This window comes from Marmota monax, unplaced genomic scaffold (genome assembly GCF_021218885.2).
Source record: "Marmota monax isolate L192 unplaced genomic scaffold, Marmota_monax_Labrador192_F-V1.1 WCK01_AAM20220418_F8-fsc00225, whole genome shotgun sequence".
NCBI classification, from domain to species: domain Eukaryota; kingdom Metazoa; phylum Chordata; class Mammalia; order Rodentia; family Sciuridae; genus Marmota; species Marmota monax.
The window spans coordinates 432,692-449,715 of NW_026694524.1; the positions used below are offsets into that span (position 1 = coordinate 432,692).

Consider the following 17,024-nt stretch of genomic DNA (forward strand, 5'->3'; position numbering starts at 1 on the left):
TTTTATTCAGAATTACTACAAGAAAGCACTGGATTTTTTTTTTAAGTTTAGGCATTTATTACTGAAATTTCCTGTTTTCTATAAGGAGAACAGAATGTAGAATACAGAAATACAATTTTAGTAGAATTACACAGGCATGCAATTTAGTTAATATTCTTTAACTAGAATATAATGAACTTCTAATAAGCAACATAATAATATTCTGATGTACCAGTGCACCAGTTTTGATTAACATGTGGATAATCCTAAATTTAAAAAACATTACATTGTGGAAAATACATTTTCACTCCACAAATACAGCTGGAGATCTCAACACTACTGTCTCACCAGTGTTAGGAACAAGGTGGCAGAAAATGAGCAAGCATACAGATGATTTAAATAGCACTATCCATCAAGCTCACCTAGTGGTCATTTATAGAACATTCCACCAGTAACAGCAGGTACACATTCTTTTCATATGCACAGGGAATATTCACAAAGATAGACCATATCCCATGACATAAAACAAACTCACTAATTAAAGAAAACAGAAATCATACAAATATGCATTCTCGGACCATAAGAGAAAAACATGGAAATCAATAACAAATAAATCTGGGCAATCCCCAAATGTTTGGATATCATATTTCTAAACAATACATGGATCAACAGAAAAGTCTGAATGGGAACTAAAAATGTTTTTAACTAAGTCAAGGGTCAACATACTTTCTCTGTAAAGGGCCAGATAGGAAATATTTTAGGCTTTGTGTGCTATACAGTGTCTGTCATGAATCAATAACTAATCAACTCTGCTGCTGTATCACAAAACATAACAGATAAAAGAATGAGCATGGCTGTGCTCCAATAAAACTTCATTTACTACAGCAAACAGTGGGCCATATTTTGCCAAACCCCAAATTTAATGAAAATGAAAATATATATATTGAAATTTTCAAGATATAACCATAGTACTTAAAGAAAAAATTTTAACATTAAATATATACACAGATGATCCTCATTGGCAAATCCCTTTATTGTGAATTTGCCTACTTGTTAAAATTATTTGTCAAATCAATACTTGCAGAAAATCAATACTTGCAGTGTTTTCATGTTTTTTCTTGGACTTGCAGAGATGCAAAAAACTTGACTTCCCTGATGTGAATGTTCCCATCTGAAGCTGAACAAGCAGATGCTCTCCGCCTTCTTGGTTCAGCTCTCATACTCTAAACAAGTGTTCAGTTTTGCCGTCTGGGTAGTGCCATATTTTTCATATTTTTATGTTTTCCGTGATTTCACTATTTAAAATGGTCCCCAAACATGGTGCTGAAGTGCTTCCCAGTGTTCCTACACTGAGGAAGGCTTTTCTGAACCTCATGAGAAAATATGCATTAGATAAGCTTCTAAGTTGTAAATACTGTTAGATGTGATTTCTTAAAAAAAAACAACAAACTTTATGTCGTGCTGATGATGGAACCCAGTGCCTCACGCGTGCTAAGCAAGCACTCTACCACTAAGCCATAACCCCAGCCCTATGATTTCAATGTTAATGAATCAACAGTATAGTGCATCTAAAATCAGTAACCTATGCTCAAATAAAACCTATGAGCAAATAAAATCTAAAGCTAGTGAAAAGAAGGAGATACATATCAGAGTAGAAATCAATGAAATTGAAAAGAAAATCAATAAGGAAAAATCAGACAAAAGCTATTTTTTGAAATTATCAATAAAATGATAAACTTTATATGAAAATATGATGAACATTACTAATCATCAGGGAAATGCAAATCAAAACCATAATGAGATTTCAACTCTTACACGTCAGAATGTTATTATCAAAAAGAGAAGTGCAGTGGCACATGCCTTATAATTCCAGTGATTTGAGAGGCTGAGGCAGGAGGATTGCAAGTTCAAGGCCAGCCTCTCAGCAACTTAGCGAGGTCCTACGAAACTTAGTGAGAACCCGTCTCAAAATAAAAAGTGAAAAGGGTTGGGGATGTAGCTCAGTGGTAAAGCACCCCTGGGCTTAATCCCCAGTACCAAAGGGGATATGGAGCAAAGAGAACCCTTGTGCACAGTTGATGGGACTGTAAATTTCTATAGTCATATTGGAAACCAGTTACTCAAAATATTAAAAATATAATTATCATATGATCCAGTAATCCCATATATACAAAGTATAGAGTCAAGAGAAATAAAATCATTATCTGGGAGACATATTTGCCCCCCATGTTCATTGCAGCATTACTAATAATAGCAAAGACTTGGGATCAACCTAAGTATCTGCTGACAGATGAATAGAGAAAGAAAATGTGGCATACATATACAAAAGAATATTATTCAGCAATAAAAAGAAGGAAATCCTGCCATTTGAACCTGGAGGGCATTATGCTCAATGAAATAAATCAGAAAAAAGTAAGACAAATACTGTATGATCTTACTTAGATGTGGAATCTAAAAGTTGAACTCACGGAAATGTAGAAAAAATGATGGTTGCCAGTGGATGGGGGAAATGAGGAGATATTAATCAAAGCATACAAACTTTCAATTTTGTATAAGATGAATAAATTGAGGATAGGTATGTAGCTCAGTGGTAGAATGCTTGCCTAGCATACACAAGGCACTGGGTTTGAAGAGACAAGTGTCTAGACTAATGGGAGCATTAGAGTGAGAGTGAGAGTGATGGGGAGGGGTCTCAAATTAGCAACAGCAGAAATGAAAGAAAGACATCACTACTGATCACACAGGCAATAAGGAAATACTATAAACAACTCTATGCCCATGGATCAATAACTTAAATGAAGTCCAACAATTCCCTGAAGACACAAACTATAAAATTCAAGAAGAAAAAAATAGCCCAGAGTCCTATATATAATAAACTAATTAAATTTATAGTTAAAAGTCTTCTAAAGAAGAAATCTCCAGGCCCAGATAATCTCACTGGTGAATTCTACTATACATTTAAGGAAGAAATTATACTAATTTTCTGCAGTCACTTCAAGATCATAAAAGAGGAGGTTACATTTTATGAGGCTAGCATTATCCTAATGCAAAAACCAGATAAAGACATTATAGAAAAGGAAAACTACAGACCAACATCCTTCATGAACAAATATGCAAATACCCCCACAAAATATTAGCAGGCTAGGGTACTGTCCAGTGGTATAGTGTGTGCTTAGCATGCACAAGACGCTGGGTTCAATTCCCAGTACCAAAAAATAAAATAAAAAAAATATACATATATTATCAAACTGAATCTAGAAATACATTAAAAGGGATAATATGTCATCATGAAGGAGGTTCACCTCAGGAATACAAAGCTGGTTCAACATTCAGTTATTAATAAAAGTCATTTACCAGATTAAATGAATAGTAAAAATATGATCACATTGATAAATGCAGAAAAAGCATTCAACAAAATTTATTATCCATGAATGATAAAAACACAGCAAACTAGGAATAGACAGAAACTCCCATAACATAACAAAGGTATGTGTGAAAAAACTACAAATGGCATCATTCTTAATGGTGAGACTGAACATTTGTACCCTGAAAGAAGGAAAAGATGTCCTCTCTCACTACTCTATATACATCATAGTGAAATCCTAGCCAGTATAATAATGCAGGAGAAAGGAATGAAAAGCATACATATAGAAAAATAAGACCTGGATGCAGTGGTATATGCCTACAATCCCAGCAACTCAGAAGGATGAGGCACAAGGATCCCAAGATCAAGGGCTTCCTCAGCAACTTAGAAGATCCTGTCTCAAAAAAAAAAAAAAAAAAGGACTAGGGATGTAGCTCAGTGGTAAAGTACCCCTGGGTTAAATTCCCAGTACAAAGAAAAAGAAGAAATAGAATTATTTCTATTAACAAATGGCATAAATACCTAGAAAATGTACCATGGTTATGTAAGATATTAAAACTAGGAAAACTCCTTAAAAGGTAGATGGGAGCTATTTGAATTATCTTGACAATTTTCCCATGAACCTAAAATTATTCCAAGATAAAAAGGTGATTAAAAGAATAGGAGATAATCATGACACACCTGTTACAAAACTGATAAAAGGCTATGCCTTTTAGTGGTAGAGCACTTGCCTAGCATACATGAGGCCCTGGTTTCAATCCCCAACACCAAAAAGGAAAAAAAAAAAAAAAGAAAGAGAAAACTGACAATTCAAAATGCTGGTTAAGGATGCATAAGAACAGGAATTCTCATTAATAGCTGGCAAGAATGCAAAATAGTACAGCTACTTAGGAAAAGAGTGCTGTAATTTCATTCATATGTATGTATATATATTCTCACTATATTGCCCCGGCTGGCCTCAAATTCTAGGTCAAGCATCAGCCTCTCAAGTTACTGGGACTATAGGTATGCGTCATCACACCCAGAAGTTTGGCAGTTTCTTATGAAGTTAAACAAATACTTACCCAACCACTTGACAATCCCACTGCTATGTGTTTACTCAAGCAATTTAAAAGGTTAGGTATACTCTGAAACGTATACATACAATTTATAGCAGCTTTTATTCATAATTTGCAAAAACTGGAAACACAGCATTCCAACAAGTAAGGGGAAAAACAAACTGTGCTATATCCATACAAGGAATACTATTCAGCAATAAAAAGAAACAAGTTATTGAGTCCCTCAGCAAGATGGTTGAATCATAAGTGTACTTTAATAAATGAAAGAAGCCAAACCCAAAAGGCTACAGAGTATATGGTTCCATTTATGGAACATTCTGAAAAAGGCAAAATTACAGAGATAGAAAACAAATCAGTTGTTGGGAGCTGTGGTTGACTGACTATAAAGGGGCCACATGAGGGAAATTTGTAGGCTGTAACTGCCTTCTATGTTATGCAGTGGTGAATGCTATACATCTATCAAGACCATGTAGACTGAACTGTGTTTTGAGTGGTTACTTTAAGACCATTGCACTCTAGTTGGTAAATAAATTTCTCACAAGGTTATGGGTTAGTAACTCTAAAACTACATTTTATGTATGCTAGGGACAAACAAATGCATGACTAAATTATAGATAATGGGAGCCAAATAATTCACTTTGAGTAAGATACAAGAAGAGAGGCTAGGATGAACCCTGTGGTGCTGGAATAGGGTCAAAGATATTTGAATGTATATACAGATAGATAAAAGAACTAATTATAGATATTATGTATATATGGGTTAATAATCAAACATGTATTTTCTACTTCTGTGCATTGAAAAGGCCTAGAACCAGTGGTATCCCAGGAGTAATGGGTACATCTAACACCCAGATCTTGGTTTCCAACCATTCTAAAATACAAGTCATCAGGGTTCCTTAGAGAAATGGGTGACATTATTTCTAGGACAAAGAAAATGCAGGATGAGCTTGGAATATCTTCTAGAGCAAGAAGGTAAAGAAGCATTAAAAAATCAAAAGGATAGGAATATGTCAAAGGGACAGAGAAGTCAACCCAGAAAAGCTCCCTATGGTTAAAACTGGAACAACTTGATAATATTGGATTATAACCAAACAATAAAATACATAGCCATGAGTCAATACTGATAGAAAAAAACTGTTGAATAAATGAATGGGGGAGAAAGAACAAATCTCTTACAGAAGAATTACAAATAATGTATATGGATACTGCTTCCTCCAGAAGGTGAAGCTTAATTCTCTCCTTGTGTTTAGGCTAGTCTTAGTGATTCACTTCCAAAGACTAGAGTATGGAAGAGAAACAAAAACTTTTCAGAGGAGAAACCTGGCAGATACCACCTCATATTGATATCCTATGCCCCATGATGTTATATGTAAACAAGGGCACTTCGCCTCCTCTCCAAAACCCATAACTCTGGTTTAAGTAGACAAAACATCAAACCCAAGTTGAGGGACATTCCTCAAAATAATTGACCAGAACTGCTCAAAAAAGTCAAGGTTATAAAAAAGGACAGACTGAGGAACTATCAGAGACTGGAGGAGATTAACGAGGCACAGCAAATAAAAACAGTGTGGGATCCTGAACTGAATTCTGAAACTGAAAAATGACGTAAGTAGAAAAATTGGTGAAATCTGAATAAATTCTATAGTTGAAGTTAAACAGCATTTTACTGATATAAATTTCTTAGTTTTGACGAATATAACATGGCTATGTTAACATTAGACAGAGCCAGGCAAAGGTTATACAGAAACTCTCTGTGCTAGCTTTATAATTTATCCGGAATCCTAAAATCATTTCATTATAAAAGTTCATTTTAAAAAGACAAAAAACCCCCACAAATAAAAATGCCCAGTAGCTTTTCACATCATTGAGACTAGAATGCAAAATCTCTATGGTGCCTAGAAGTTCTTACATCATCTAATTCCTCTGCTACTTCTCAGACCTCATCTACTATGTTTGTTGAATGAATGACTCTAAAACAAAGGAACCCAAATCTAATTAGTTTTCAGAACCATCTGGGAACTTAAACATTCAGATTCTAAAGGTATGTCTCAGAGATTTTTGAATCATTCTTTTTGAGGTGGAAGTTAGACATTTATATCTTTAAAAGCACCCTAGATAGTTCTGAGGATTTTTTGGGTTTGGAAAATTCTCAAAATGAAGAATAATGAATTATCTTATTTGGGTCAAAAAGCTTTATTTAAAAAGCTAGACATGGTGGCACACGTCTGTATTCCCAGCAACACAGGAGGCTGAGGCAAGAGTATGCCAAGCTCAAGACCAGCCTCCACAACTTAGTGAGACCTTGTCTCAAAATACATAGGGCTAGGGCTGGGGATGTGGCTCAAGCGGTAGTGCGCTCGCCTGGCATGCGTGCTGCCCGGGTTCGATCCTCAGCACCACATACAAGCAAAGATGTTGTGTCCACCGAAAACTAAAAAATAAATATTAAAAAATTCTCAAAAAAACCACAAAAATACATAGGGCTAGGGATGTGTCGCAGTGGTTAAGCACCCCTTGATTAAATCCCTGGCACCAAAAAACAAAACAAAAACAATAATTCATTAAATAAAAATAAATAATGGTGACTACTTTAAATGAAGAGGAAAATTTAGAGACTCTGAGGTACAAACTAAGATAAAAGTGAATTTTTTAAAAAGTTCACTCTTAGAACAGTGGTTCTCAACTGGGAGCAATTTTGCCCCCTAGAGGACATTTGGTAATGTCTGGAAACACTTTGGATGCCACAACTGGAACTACTAATATCTAGTGGTTTGAGGCCAGAAATGTTCCTGAACATCTTATAGTGCACAGGATAGCCACCCATAACAGAAGTAGGAGGCCTAAAATGTCAACAATGCCAAGATCGAGAACTCTGTCTCAGAATGACTAATATAAGGACCCATTTCATTCCACTCTGTTGGAATATCTATGCTGACAGCATGCTCACTCTTCCAATTAGGCAGCTTAAAAATTTTCCCCAACTTGTAATTTTTAATAATTTCATGTATTGTACAAGAGTTTAAAGAAGAACATAAATATCCATTTGCCTTCCCCCTACACCCTCCAAAAATCAAAATTTGGCCACATTTGCTCTATTACATGCTGTATACCATGTGCACACAAATGCTTTGTTTTGTTTTACTGACATCATGACACAGCCTGCATCTGCTATATAACCACAGTTACCATCATTTAAGGAAAAGTGACATACCTACAGAAATTAATAATAATCCCATACCATCTTCAAATTTCCTCAGGTGTCCCCAAAATGCCTTTTATAGCATTATAGCCCACCCACCCCAATCCAAGATCCAATCAAGGTTCACTCATTGCATTCAGTTGTTATGTTTAGAATCTTTAATCTAGAAGAGTTCCTCCATATTTTTGTTTTCCATGACACTGTCTAAAGAAACAACTAGTTGTCTTGCAGAATGTCTTGTTTTTGATTTGTCTAATTTGTTTCCTCATGGTATCATTTAACTTATTTCCTTTCCTTCCCATAAACTAGAAGTTAAGTCTTTTTTTAACCTCCCAAGTCTTTTGGCAAGAACACTTCCCAGGTGATGTGATGTATTTTTCATTGCATTACATCAGGGAAAACATAATGTGAAACTGTTCATCACTGATGTTACTTTTGATCACTACTTTAACAAGGTGATCATCAAATCTTTGCTGTAAGATTTCCCCCTTTGAATCAGAATGTATAAATATCCTATTTCTTAGCAACTCCCCTCCCATAATTTTAGCATCCACTGATAATCTTTGTGTGAAATAATTATTACATTGAGGTGGAAAAATGGTGATTTCCAAAGTATACATCATTTCTTCTACATCCATTAGCTCACAATATTCTGTAAATAGATGACTGTTCCTTTATTCCCTCTCCTTTTTTATCACCATGGATGCATGGATTTCTTTTATTGTTAAGTTAGTATCTTCACTTTTTTGGTACTGGGATTGAACCCAGGGCCTCACACTGCTAGGTAAGCACTCAACTGCTCTACCACTGACCTACACCTCCAACCCGCTATTCTTTTAGATGGCCAAATTGTCACCAAAATTGATCACTGAAAACTCCTCCTTCAAGTTGGCTTTTGTGACCTTGTGACATGACCACATTAGTTTTTAAGTACTTCCTATGGGCAACTATGGTTTTAAAGATCTGTCCATGTTTATTTCCTGAAATTTCTATAACATCTGCTCATTCACTTTAGTTCTACTTTTTGCAGCAACAGGACATTTTACCACTTCCATGTGGAACATTCTGTTATTTAGCTGCAGATATTATTATTTGGATTAGAGCATTTCTATGATACGACTTCACTAACATCACAAAAATACATAAATCATTAATTTAGACCTACCCATATGTTCACTTTATTCCTAACCCTCACACTTGAGGATGTCCACTTATTATGTCATTTCATTTCTGGAAGCTGTTAAGAGTTTAAAGGTTCATTTTTAAGGTTCCATTTGAAGGTTCCCGTGTCAAAATTTTTGCATCATTGGGGCCAGGTCATAATTTTATATACAAATACACACGTGTATATAAACATGGTTATCACTAATTTACTCTAAGATTTATAAGTATATATATAATATATATATTTACAAATATATGAAATGCTGAGTTAATTTTTTATAGTTGTAGATGGACAGAATGCCTTTATTTTATTTGTTTTTTATTTTTATATGGTGCTGAGGATAGAACACAGTGCCTCATGCATGCTGGGCAAGCGCTCTGCCACTGAGCTACATACAGCCCCAGCCCCTGAGTTAATATTTAATAGCTGAATAACACCCAGCATTACTTACGAAATTTATTCTAACAGTCCTCCAACATTTTCACACAGATTTTTGTAGTATGTTATAATTTATTTAAACATAAAGAACCTATAAATGTAGATGTGCTCTCTCTTTAAGGTACACCAATAAGCACTGCATATCACTATTAATATTTGCTCATGCCAGTCAAGAAAATCCTGATGTACTTTGAGCAGACAATGTCCCTGTTCTGAGCAGATAAATAATACTCTGTCCTGTAGAATCAGTATAACTCCAAATACAGATAGGCAGACATCAACCCTTCCAGAGGGCATATAAACTCCAATTCCTTTTAGACATATCCAGTATCTAAAATTATTGATAGCATTAACTTTCTACATGGGAAATTAATTATATTAAGCACATTAAATACTATAACACTTTATTATATTTCTTATTTTTTTTCAGTATGATCAAAGTACATCTTTGACAAACTAAAAGTAACAAAATACATAATAACATGTGACTCTTAAGTACTAAGAACATAGAACAGGGAAAAAACTAATGCCCAATTTCTAGTCACTTATGTAGGGCTTCTTGAATGATGTGAAAATTTGACATTTCTGAACAGTACCAGGAAAAAACATAGAACAAATGAGAAAAAGAAGGTAATGTAAGAGAAATGTAAAGAGTAAATCAAATCTGAGGTCAAGAAAATAACCACAAAAGTACACTAATCATCTGGAAGGTACCTTTGTTCAGAAGAGGAAGGAAGTCAGGTGCTTTTTCCCGAAAAACCCTTTGAGCATCCTCAGGTTTCATGGACACTTCCTTTGTCTGAACTAGGAAAAAGTGTTTACCAACCATCTGTGGAAAATAAAATTTCATTTAGATTTTAAATTGAACTTCTGAGATTACAACAATGTTTTCCTATTGTAGAATTTTTCTGTATAAAATGCAACACAGTTATGACTCTAATTCAGTGTATTTGCTGTAACAAGTTCTCACACACACAAGATTCCTTATTCCAGATGGGTGGTCTGGTTAAGAATTGAAACTGTAATGCCTACTGCTGATTAAGAGTCAAATAAATATGAATTGTCCCTCAATTTAAAACATAATTAACTTTTAAATTGAATCTAATAAATAGAAGTTTTACTTTGGTGATACAGCAAATTTCCAATGAGAAGAGACCCATTAAGTAAATTATGTACATTTATTTACGTGATGAAATACCATAGTTCATTTCATTTATCATAGTTCATTAAATATAACAAAGAGGGCTGGTAATATAGCTCAGTGGCAGAGCAGTTGCCTAGCATACGCAAAGCCCTGGATTCAGTCCCTAGTAGCCGCCCCCCCCCAACAAAACAAAGATATTTTAATATGATGGGGGAAATCTTGTATAATAATGTCAATCTTAAAAGGCATAATCCAAATTTATACAGTATAGCTCAATAATGATAGGTCACATTTCTATGTACCAAAGAGTTTTATGCACTTTACATATATAACATTAATTCTCTAATGAGATTGGTACCATTACTAGTATCATTGTACAGATGATAACTAAGGCACAGAGTGGTTAAGAAATGTGCCAAATTAAGTAACACAGCTGTGATTTGACCCACTTCATGTAACTACAGGTTAAATAATTCTAAAACTTATTCCTAAAAAGACTATTCAAGGTATAGTACAGTTATGGATGATTTTTAAACTTATTTTTAACTCATTTTTATTTCTATGGTTCACTACAATGAGTACATATTAATTTTAAAAATAATTGTGAAAGTAAGTTTAAAAAAGGCAAGGTCATTACAACCACTAGACAAGCTTACTGGGTTTTTAATAATAAAAAATAATACATATGCTCAGCATAAAATTTGAAAATAAATAACAGAAACAAAGAAATATCAATCAAGGTGCACTTGCCATATAGGTATACAGATTTCTTACCCTCCTAGTTTTCTTTTTCTCCCATTCCCCCATTATAATATTAACACATGTTCTTTGTAAAATCCAGAGAACTACAAAAAAATGGAAAACCCTGCTCTTAACCAACTTGCTAAGAATAACCACAACTGTCAATATTTTAATATGTATAACTTTCCACACTTATTTTTTTAAATCAGTTACTTACATAATATTTCACAAAATTTTACATACTTGATTGTGAACATTTTTCAGCTACTCTACTATAAAATCAATGTTAATGTCTGATAGTATTTCATCCTATAACTACATTATTCCATACCATTCTACCAAACTGGATCAAACTTGAATCGTATCTCAGATTAATGCTATCTCAGAAAAAGAGGAACATACACTTAATAATTGCAGGAAATTACATGTACATCATTACCAGATGATGACTATAAAGCTGCTTAAAACATCAGAAACAATTCAACCAGTTTTTAATTTTCTAGACTGCTCATCACCTATCATTTTTACAGTCATATGCACACTGACAAAATTATGATTAATTCAAAATATCATTTTTCTAAACCAAATAATGAGCTATGAAACTGTATCTATTTTAATATTTCACTGGAGATACTTGAAGAGACCCCTTTTCATGAAAATTCTTCTACTTTTCAGGACTTGAAAATAGTGGTAATAGGGTTGGGGTTGTGGCTCAGTGGTAGAGCGCTCGCCTAGCATGCACAAAGCACTGGGTTTGATCCTCAGCACCACATAATAAATGTAAAATAAAGATATTAAAAAATACTGGTAACTAACCAACTTCAATTATGAAATTCTTTCTAATAATTTAAACTACTCTTACTCAAATTCATTCTGTACATATCCGTGATGTATATAAGAGCAAGTAAGAAAACTTTTAGTTGAGAAAACCAAGACTCAGTAACTTATCTTGACTCCTTATGGAATGTGCTTTCTGCTTAGACCAGCCTTCCCAGAATTTCTACCTTCTCAACTTTTATACAGAAAAAAACCCACCCATTGTGATGTTTAATTTATAAAAGAAATGTGAAATAAAATTTTGTGATATTCCTGGGTTTTAACAAAACTAGGGTTTGCAATCACATTTCTAGTCTATGTTATCCTAATATATTTGTGTTATGAGAAAAACTTAAGTTTTTTTTTATGCCAGAATTTGTGTTCTATATATATTTCCCAAGGAACTCAAACTTCATTTTTAAAAATATGTAATCTCTCTTAATATAATATACAGGTCATTTGTCTTTCAGCATGTTTTTCTATTCTCTTCACATGTACTTGGCATTTTATTTTTCTTTCTTATTTTTCTCTTTTATTCCTTACTTTAAGAATTAGATAACTCTAGCCAAACAATCCCTAGGTTGGAGGACCCTTGAGTCCATGCACTTTGGGTCATATTTCTATTCCATCAGGCATTTATCAACTTTCCTTTACTACTGAGGCAGCATAATAGCATCATGTTTAAGGATTAAGACTATAGCCTAAAAAAGTTACTTACCCTCTCTATGGTTGATTTTTTCTTGTCAGTCAAATGGGGAATAATAGCAGCTATTTCATAGGGTTGTTTTGAACACCGAGTTGATTTATTTAAATCTCTTATAACAGTGGCTGGCATATAGTAAACACTATGTAAGCATTAGCTCTTATTATGATTATCACAGTGGAATTTTTAATTTGTATTCCAGGAAAAATATCTGCATCACTCTCTTCCTAGTCATATTCCTTTGGAGGGTACATAACACTTTGTCATTTCATAATCAGATACCAAAGATCAAACAGTTAAGAACATGTGATGACTCATAGAGACTGTTTGATGGCTTTTTTCTTTAAGCATGTTAAATATTCTTTATCTACATTTCTGATTTCCTACCCAAAAGATGTTAATCCTAAATAATTACTGTTTTGAAAACTGTATGTAGATTGTTAAAACAATAACTATATAGTACAATGAAAACATTTACTTGTCAGATGTTAGATTAACATGTGACTAGATAGTTTAAAGGCCAGAAGCACATTTTTCTATATCTTTTCAGATTCATAGAATGCTTTTATCAGATTGGCATCAGCACAAAATAAAATATCAAAGTTTTTAAATCACAATTTGACTTCTATTGTTTTGAAAACTATGCCTCAGATATACTTTATGGATTTCAAGCATGGGTTTTCTACATTGTAGATGTACAGCTAAAGAGAGGCAGTCATTTTTACTTTTTTCCCTAAAATTATTCCCTTTGCTATGTTCTTTTTTAATTCCTTTAAAGAGACTCCATGAATTTTCCTTTCATTTCTGCTTTTGGAATTTGATTACTGAATTAAAATAGAGCCCTCCTAAAGGATATTCAATATATCCTATTGCCACTCCCTAACAGAATACCCAATGATGGAACTGCTGCTTCTGTAGCCCCTGACTTCTACATCCTAATTATTTTTCAGGTGAAAGCTCATGAGCTTTTCAAGCTTCTCTACTCAGGAGCTCACCAAGAGCTGCTGTTCATATTCCTAAAACCTTTGTCATCCCAGACTCATCTTGTCTTCCATACCTACCTTCCTTCTAGGGCAATAAGGCAATAGAATCTAAGGAGCATGATGTGAAAGTTGCTCTCAAAGGATCCAAATGTTGTATTCCTAAATGTCTTTTCCACTCCCTAACCAATTAAAACTCCAAATAAATTTTCAAACTAAATTATAAAAGTCCATATTTTATTATTTACTACTTTTGTGAACTTTTGTGGAAATCATTCATTCTAAAGAGTGGAAATTCTCTTTTTTTTTTCTTTTTTGTGGTGCTGGGGATCAAATAAAGGGCCTTGTGCATGTGAGGCAAGCATTCTACCAACTGAGCTATATCCCCAGCCCCAAGAATGGAAATTCTTTGAGGACAGATAATTTTGCCTGTGTATCTCCTTTTTCAGCATATACTACATTTCATTATATCTAAGTTGCCATCAATTATAAGATGCATTTAAGATATGCAAAAATGTGGAAAACAAATATGCATCATGTAGTCAATGAAATATGGCAACAGACTAACTTTTTACATAATCAGCACTTAATAAATGTTTACCAAATTGAATTACATTTTTAAGAATTTTTTTTCTCTAGGAACGTATTTTGAAGACCAAGTAACCTGCTTACAGACAAGTCTTGCAGAGGTGGGACAGAGGACTGTAACTTGGGGGTTGCCGGTATTTCTAATAGCCAATTTGAAAAGAATGGAAGTTCTCCAAAGTGGTGTGTTTCTGCCCAGGTGTATGTCTATTTTTCTTTTCTCTCCTTACCTCATCAATTAGTTTCCTGGCATTTGCGATAGTATAATCACCAGCAAATAATACCACTAAGCATGATTCATCACTGCTCTTCTGTCTCTGACCCCGGGATATTGGAACGATGCTTTTGTTGGCTTCTGTGGAAACGCGAACAGCTTTGAGCTCTTCAGTAGTAGGTACAGGAACATAGTCCTGAACCGCAGCATCTTCTGGAAGAAGGCTCCAGTTGAGCTCTCCTGATACAGGTGTAAAGTCATGAATGTTACTCCATGTATTATTGAAAATACTTAGCCCTGCATCTTTGAACTGGAAAGCTAATTCAGGGTAGTACCACTGAAAACAGCCAAACTTGATATTGGTAGAAGACTCAATAATGGGTTGAGTGGCACAGCACAAAAAGACTTCCAGCTTTCTACAATCCCGCACGCGAAATTGTTGGCAGGCTAATGTGCACTTGCAATCTCTACAATTCCGGAAAAACACACTGCCTTTCACAGGTCCCAAAAAAATTATGCAGTTAGTACAGTCATCGATGGTAATTGTAGCAGAATGATCAAAAATGTAGATGTTACAGTTCTCACAGTCTTGAATAAGAAACTGCTGTCCTGCCACTTTCCCAGGTAAGCGACCTACTGTTTCATCTTTCAGTCCACTGAACATGTAGTCTTTTGGATCAACCTGCAGGGATAAAACACAGACTTGAAATATTATTAATATTACTCAACAAAAATCAATTAAATGTCTATGGGGTGCCAGGCACAGCTCTCAGTGCTAAAATATAAGTTCCTAATCTCCTTGACTTTGTAATATAGTAAGAAAATAAATAGGACATTTTTTCCCTCCGAATGAGGGAAAAACACAAGAAAGGAGGGAAAAGGGAAAGGAAACCCTTATAGATAAAGGCACAAGGGCATATCTACCAAATATAATGTGTAGACATTGTTTGGATCCAGTTTCAAGCATATCATCTGTAAAAATACTTTTTTTAGAAAACTGGGGAAATTCACACTAACATATATAGAGCATATTAGGTAATATTAAAGAATTTATCAGTACTCACTTTGGCAGTACAGATACTGAAATGGGAATAATAAAGAAAATATTAGCATGGGCCCTGCACAAGGAAGTCACACAAATTTGTGAGGCATTCCCTATTTTTGAGAACATGATGCTAAGTGAAATAAGCCAGATTCAGAAAGTCAAGAATTGAATGTTTTCCTCTCTTGGGTGTTGGGAGGGAGAGGATCTCACAAAAACAGAAGAAAGAATAATAGAGTAGAGAAAGGGGATCAAGAAGGAGGCAGGAGGAGAGGGCATGGGGAAGTACTGGGGAACAAAATCTACTAAATCATGCTATGTGTCTGTGTATGAACATAACTACAGTGAATCCTGCTTATACATATAATTGCATTGCACTAAAATAATAATAATAAATAATGGGATATGAGAAGAACTAGTAGATGGGGGAGGAAAGGAGAGAAAGGGAAGGTATTGGGGAATAAAACTGATCAAATTATGTGCATGTATGAATATGGTAAAATGAATCCCACCATTATGTGTAATTATAATGCACCAATAAATTTTTTTAAAAAAAAGAAATGAAAAACAGAAATTTTCATTTTGTTAGGTGTGATAATAGCATTGTGGTTTTTTATGGGTGAAAAGAGCCATCAATTAAAATATTGAAATGTTTTAAAATTATTAGGCTAGTATACAACACTATAGGAAGAAAATATATACCTAGAGGAATCAAGTGTCTGGTTCCTTTAGCAACTACAGCTCTCATTATATATAACTTATGATCTTGGTTAATATAACTTCCCAGGAGATAAATCCACTTTCTCTCTGCCATCAGATTGTGTTTCTGAGAATTCAAGTTAAAGGGCAGCCTCTATGACATTATGGTTTGAACCTTCTATGAGTTAACCCAGGTGACATCCATATCATCATTATTATCAATAGACTTTTAGTATATTTGGAATCTATATAACCAAAAAATTTACATGGAGTACAAAGTTCAAGAATATATTTTTTAAAAATTCAGTTCATGGGCTGGGAATGTGACTCAGTGGTAGAGTGCTTGCCTAGCATACTCAAGGGCTCAGGTTCAATCCCCAGCACTACAAAAAAATTCAACTCATATCCTATGCATCTGTTTTTTCTACGCATTTATCATAATCAGAACATCAGAATATACTATTTCAGCTTTATGATGCTTTTGCTTTTTCTGATGCATCACCTTTATAACTTCTACTTTTCCCCACATTTTTTATTTTGTACTATAGTTGTACTATAATTTCTATTTCTTTAAAGAAATCTGAAATTGGAAATAAACCCAGATTGAAATAACTTTCCCTATCCTTCCACAAATTGGTCTTGGTTTTTGTATCTTAGTATCACCAACTGATATCTGCAATATGTATGCTACAGAAATTGGAAGAACCTAAGAGCACAAGAATCATATGCTGGTGCTTATAAATACAAATTTGATTCATACATTTATTGAGCTACTCCTACAGTGTAATTTTCCAAATTTTGCCATTTCCATCCTCAGGCATTCTAGCTCAAATAATCTTTTAAATAACATGCCTGGAATGTGTCACAATTTTTTATCTACCTGAGCTATCAGAATGT

The 17,024-nt window shown here is 34.2% G+C and overlaps 1 protein-coding gene and 1 non-coding gene across 4 annotated transcripts in view; one reads left to right on the plus strand and one right to left on the minus strand.

The window, feature by feature from the left end:
• The window catches only part of Rp2 (RP2 activator of ARL3 GTPase), a 47,641-nt gene that overhangs the window by 13,060 nt on the left and 17,557 nt on the right, over positions 1 to 17,024 (minus strand). For all 3 annotated transcript variants that reach the window (XM_046420197.2, XM_046420196.2, XM_058571460.1), the window contains exons 2-3: positions 14,403 to 15,068; positions 9,918 to 10,032 (exon numbers count right to left, since the gene is read on the minus strand). In XM_046420197.2, coding sequence (XP_046276153.1) covers positions 9,918 to 10,032; positions 14,403 to 15,068 — 781 coding nt within the window. The remainder of the gene's footprint in view (positions 1 to 9,917; positions 10,033 to 14,402; positions 15,069 to 17,024) is intronic.
• On the plus strand, positions 15,443 to 15,549 carry LOC124076339 (U6 spliceosomal RNA). The gene has a single exon (XR_006846322.1). It is a non-coding gene; the product is annotated as a U6 spliceosomal RNA (small nuclear RNA).